Here is a 6,000-nt window from a genome sequence, read left to right on the forward strand (position 1 = left end):
CTTGCCACTCTATAGAGTGTTATGTTTCTTTGTCAAGGGAGAGGGAAAAAGACTATTGTCACCATTCTCTTCACTTTCCCTTGGATAGAGCTCATTCTACTCTTGATGAAGATCTGGAAAGATGGTTTCAGCCATCTGAGGAGAGCATGGAGCAGCAGGACCCCCGCAAAGGCTCTACAAGGTTAGTATTCCCCATTGGGGGTTCTTCTCTAAAATTTATATAATTCCTAAGGCATAGAGGTATTAGACTCCGATTTTCTTCTTTTTGAGGAAATGGGGCTAGGTTTTAGACTTCTTGGAGAATGAATGTCTGGTAATGGCATTAAACTGCTATAGATAAGCCAGCCCTGACTCCAAGTGTCTGCATTCTCACACTTGTCTCTCTCCCTCCAGTCACCCACAGTGCTCAAGATATTGATTAGCAAATTGATATCTGTATAGGAGAGGCCTCTAAGATTACTGTATTTTGTCCCTACTTATTTCAACCTTTTCATCAGTCATTTGAATTATATCAGGAAAGGCATATTTATCAAATTTTTAGATAACAAATCTAGGAATGAGTGCTAATGTGATGGATGATAGACGGGGGATTCAAAATGGTACTGACAGATAAAGATAACAGGGTAATCCCAGCAGCTCTTGAGGTTGGGACAGGAGAATCTCAAGTTCAAAGCCAGCCTCAGCAACAGCAAGGTGCTAAACAACTCAGTGAGACTCTGCCTCTACATAAAACATAAAATAAGGCTGGGGATGTGGCTCTGTGGTTGAGTACCCCTAGTTCAATCCCTGGTACAAAAAAAAAAAAAAAAGATAAAGCTAGACACAATGGTGCATGTCTATAATCACAGCTACTCAGGAGGCTGAGTAGGGAGGATCTCTTGAGCCCAGGCGTTCAAGGCCAGTCTGGGCATCTTTTAAAAAAAAAAAAAAAAAAAAAGATGAAGGTAAAAGATTCAAAAACAGAGTACTCCTAGGACACTTGGCCTGAAAAAAAAAATTTAATTGGAAATTCTTACTCACTATAGTTACATTAATGGCAGGAATTCTTAGTTTTGTATACCAAGCATTTAGCATGCAGCTTGAGACATAGTAACAATTCAATAAATTCTTGAAGGCATCGACATGACTCTCTGAAGCTCTGGTTGATGCAGTTGTTGAAAAGGTCAATGCAACATTAGTGCTGTATAGACAGAAATGTATTGATTAGATCAAGGTGATGTTTGAGACCGGTAATGTGCTGTTTAGAGCACTCCTAGGGTGCAATGTGGGACTACTTTTTAGTGCCACATTTAATGAGATATTAATAAACAGAATAGGGTAACCACAGAACAGTCACAGGTCTGCAAACCAGGTCATATGAGAACAGCTGAAGGAGCTGGGGAGGCTTAGCCTGAGAAGAGCAGATGGAGTGGAGAATTTGATATCTTCCCTCAAATGCCTGAAATACTGTAAAGTGAAGAGAGTCAGCTTACTCTCTTCTGCCCCAAAGGACAGAAATAGTGACTAGAAATTACAGAGTAACTGATTTGTATTCAGTAAAGCACTGACTTTCTAGTGGTCACAGCCACTGGATAGGGAGAGCAGTTGGCTTTCCAGTTACTTCAACAATGGCTACTGCTGCTCAGAAGAGACTGGATGAGACTCTGATCTGGGGCATTTGGACACAGGCAGAAGATAACTCAAACACCTCCTCCCACTCTTTTTAAATATTTTTTAGTTGTAGATGGACACAGTACCTTTATTTTATTTATTTTTCTTTTTTTTTTAAATTATAGATGGGCAGAATGTCTTTTTTTGTTGTTGTTTTATTTTTATCTGGTGCTGAGGATCAAACCCAGCACCTCATGCATTCTAAGCAAGTGCTCTACCCCCGAGCTACAGCCCCAGCCCTATTTATTTATTTTTATGTGGCACTGAGAATCGGACTCAGTGCCTCACATGTGCTAGGCAAGTGCTCTACCACTAAGCTACAACCCCAGCCCTTCCTCACCTCTGACCCTGTGATTCTGTTAGTGGAAGTTAAGAGAGGAAAAAAGTCTCTTTTCACCCTTTCTGTTTAATTCTCATTCATTCTCTCTCTCTCTCTCTCTCTTTTTTTGCAGTGCTGGGGATTGAACCTAGGGCCTTACTCATGTTGGGCAAGCACTGAGTTATATCCCCAGCCCTTCTCATTTTACATATTTTGTTTCTACTCTCCATGAAATGAAAGCAGAAAAAGAATCCCTAAACAGTGTTAGGTTCAGCCAGCATCTCTTGAGCATTGACAATGAGCTGAACACTGTGCTAAGGCAGGAGGTGCACAGGGGGATCAATGACTCTGCCTTTAAGGAGCTTATTGTTGAATGGGGGTTTCTGCTTAAAAGTTTAACAAATTTGTTCTTAAACTGTAAGATAGTCAAATTATTTAGACATTTCATATCAGAGAAAGGTGATCAAATGGTGGTCTTCTTCAAAACCACCAATTACGACATAAAATGAGGGTGTTTTTTTTTTCCCCCCTTTGAGGCCAGCTATATTGTCTAGTGGTTAAAAACAGAGTCTGATTAGGTTGGCTGTGTAGGTCAGATACCAGCTCTAGGACTTAGTAGGTGTATGTAATATCTTTGTGCCTCAGTTTCCTTATCACAATGGGGGCATTGAAGGTAACTACTTCATATAGTTGTTAAGAGAATTAAGCAAGTTAACAGTACATTAGAGCTCTTAAACCAACACCTGGCCCAAAGGGAACACTGTGATACTCCTAATTGCTATGTTTCCTTCAGAGTACAGTCCTGCCCCTGGCTGTTATGTATGTGGTTTAATGCCCCAAATCATTGTTCTTAAAGGGAGAAAGCAACCAATGATCAAGAAGTTGGTGAAAAGCATAGAAAAAGGGAAAAAAGCATCAAGCCAGAGAGAAGGAAATCAGACAGCTTTTTAGGGGCTTCAGAAGAAGGTATGAATTAATGATTGTTTATAATGCAGTCTGCAGTCCTTAGGCTTTGATGAGCATCAAAGTTATTATATAATGTTTCCCAAATGTTATACACAATCTTCCTTCCTTTGGTAATTTCTTTCCCCTTTCAGTTCAGTGTAGGTTTTCTGTTAATTGCTGATCATAGCTTCATCACAAAAACAGTAACAACAAGTTATATTTCTTTAAAAAAACCATTGGCTAATCTTATTGTCTGGAGAGATGTTTTGCTTCTAGTTGTCCAACATCTTCAAAAGAATTTTAAATTTAGCTTACATGGATGCTTCAGACTCCAGTAAGAAGTCATATATTATGGAATTTAAATGAGGTTTACAAGTAATGAAAAAGTCATAAATTAACCTTAATTTCAAAACTGTTTTAATAGAGCTTTAGGCTATTTACAAACAACAATCTCCTGTTTAAGAGACATTAACTCTGGGTTGGGATTGTGGCTCAGCAGTAGAGAGCTCCCCTAGCATGGGCGGGACCCAGGTTCGATCCTCAGCACCACATAAAGATAAAGGCATTGTGTTGTGTCCATCTACACCTAAAAAAATAAATATTAAAAAAAAAACATTAACTCTTTCAGGTCATATATGGTATCCCTTTCATCCTTTCGTCATTTAATTTTTCTACCTTGCTTTGTGTCCTGGGATGCTGACTCTAGTGGACTGCCTCTCCCTGGCTTCCTGTTGGTCGGAGGGAGGCCCCAGGCAAAAGAGCAGAGGGCAGAAGAGATGTTAAGGGGTTACTTTCCCTCCCTGCCTGTTTCAACACCTTGCATCTGATAGAAGTGGTGTTCCTTCACAAGCACAGCTTCTATGAGGCAGCCAGTCTTTCCCAGTTCCAGCTGTCCTCTCATCCCCATTCCTCAGTCCCTTCAGACCTAGGTTTCCCATTGCTGCTAGTCACCGAATGCCTTGCCATTCCTTTTTTTTGTTCCCTGAACCTTTGTATGTAGTTACTTCATTAAGTAATCTTTATCTGTATTTGCCATGGGTACATTTTGTTTCCTCCAGAACCTTGACTAGAGTGTATGGGCTTTTAGTTAGTATTTGCGAATTAGTGTCATTAGTGACCTTTGCTGTGGCAAAGAGCTTCAGAATATTAGGAGGGAAAGCCATTAACCATTCTGCCTCTATAGAACAACTATTATAGGTAAAACAGTTTACACTAAACTAGAGAGAACACTAGTGTGAATTCTGAATTCTGACACTCTTTGACCTAGAAAGTAATCAGGTTGTTTTTTCCTTCCTCTTATATTTCACCAAGATGAACTAAAACCGTGTTTTTGGAAGCGACTGGGTTGGTCTGAACCATCCAGGTAATGAGATATCCTGTGTTTATAGGTTAAAGTTTACCATTTACATAAGCAAATTGAAATATTCACTGGTTTCTAAATAAATATTAATGAAACCAAGTTGCACGGGGTTGGGGCTGTAGATCAGTGGCAGAATGTTTGCCTAGCATGTGTGAGGCACTGGGTTCGATCCTCAGCACCACATAAAAATAAAGGCATTCTGTTCATTTACAACCACAAAAAAAAAAATAAAATAAAAAAGACGAAGTTGCTCAGTTTATAGATACATGTTTCTGTTTATTAAAAAAGGTGAAATTAATTCTAACTTTATTTAAATTATTAGTAGAAGCAGCCTGAGAATACTTTTCATACAGAAGGTATACATAAGTTGCTGCTGTCAATTGCTTTGCATCATTTTTGCATTTCCATTATAAGTTGCTGATCATAATCTCCCTTGATTACAAATATCAAAATCCCTGGGCTGGGGATGTGGCTCAAGCGGTAACACGCTGACCTGGCATGCGCGGGGCACTGGTTTCGATCCTCAGCACCACATAAAAATAAAATAAAGATGCTGTATCCACCAAAAACTGAAAAATAAATATTAAAAAAAAGAAATATCAAAATCCCTTTTCCTTAAATTCTGTAGAACAGAAAGAGGATGTTGTTTGTATCTTTTGAAAAAATGTATGTAGGGTTGGGGCTGTAGTTCAGTGTTAGAGTGCCTGCCTTGCACACTGGGTTTGATCCTTAGCACCACATAAAAATATATTGTGTCCATAAAAAAGTATGTATTGGGAAGGGCACAGTGGTGCACATCTGTAGTCCCAGTGATTTAGGAGGCTGAAGCAGGAGGGTCACAAGCTCAAGGCTAGCCTGTCTCAAATAAAGCATTTGAGATGCTTGGGGATGTATCAGGATCCAAGTTCAATTCCCAGCACCACAAAAAATAAAAACAAAAACAATAATAATAAAAAGCATATATATCAACTGGAAACTTTTTTTTCTTTTTGTCTTTTAAAACATGTAAATACAGGATAATTGTGCTGGATCAGAGTGACTTGTCAGATTGACTGGAAATGGATCACAGATGGATTCTGACCCAAGTTTGAGCATCTTGGTTGTGAGCTCTTCTTTCTTCTGCTGCAGTTGCCATTGGGGCAGTGGTTCCAGTTCCTTAACTCACAATTTGTTCAGCTACTACAGTAGACATAATGGTTTGGCCCCATCTGTGGGCAGCATATGTAACCATTTGTTTTTCAATCAAATTTCTGAAAAGTGTAAGGTAGTTGCAATTTTAAAATTGTGCTCAGAATGGTTTTTGGTTTTGTTGGTGTTAATTTTTTGAATATTTTAACTCCTGTTATATAATAAAATGTTTATTTTCAATACCATTTAGGTTCCAGCTATATATTTCTGTTACAGGGTTTGGCACTTGGGCAGCTACCTTCATATATGCTGGTACCAGTTGCCCCTGTTTTATCACAGAAACACTGCCCAACCTTTTGGCTGGGATTGCCCTATTCCCATTCCAGCTAGAAGTAACTTAGTAAGAGATAACAATAAAATGCTAAGATTTTTTGAACTGTTCAAGGTAAACAACATCTTCTCCATGTGTTTTTGATTGTGAATCTCACATCATTAGTGTACTACAAGAATGAAATTGTGGTAATACTAATCACAATGTTTTGTTTAGCTTAGCCTCTTTTTGATTCCTGGCCTATGTGTAGCTAGCCTGATTTTTAGA

The 6,000-nt window shown here is 38.9% G+C and overlaps 1 protein-coding gene across 1 annotated transcript in view; it reads left to right on the forward strand.

The window, feature by feature from the left end:
- The window catches only part of Tex14 (testis expressed 14, intercellular bridge forming factor), a 75,774-nt gene extending 70,132 nt beyond the window's left edge, over positions 1-5,642 (forward strand). Inside the window, exons 29-32 of the mRNA XM_048788235.1 lie at positions 89-181; positions 2,826-2,935; positions 4,226-4,277; positions 5,290-5,642. Coding sequence (XP_048644192.1) covers positions 89-181; positions 2,826-2,935; positions 4,226-4,277; positions 5,290-5,326 — 292 coding nt within the window. The 3' untranslated portion in view covers positions 5,327-5,642. The remainder of the gene's footprint in view (positions 1-88; positions 182-2,825; positions 2,936-4,225; positions 4,278-5,289) is intronic.
- The last annotated feature ends 358 nt before the right edge of the window (positions 5,643-6,000 follow it).

Source organism: Marmota marmota, unplaced genomic scaffold, assembly GCF_001458135.2.
Source record: "Marmota marmota marmota unplaced genomic scaffold, marMar, whole genome shotgun sequence".
Classification (NCBI taxonomy): domain Eukaryota; kingdom Metazoa; phylum Chordata; class Mammalia; order Rodentia; family Sciuridae; genus Marmota; species Marmota marmota.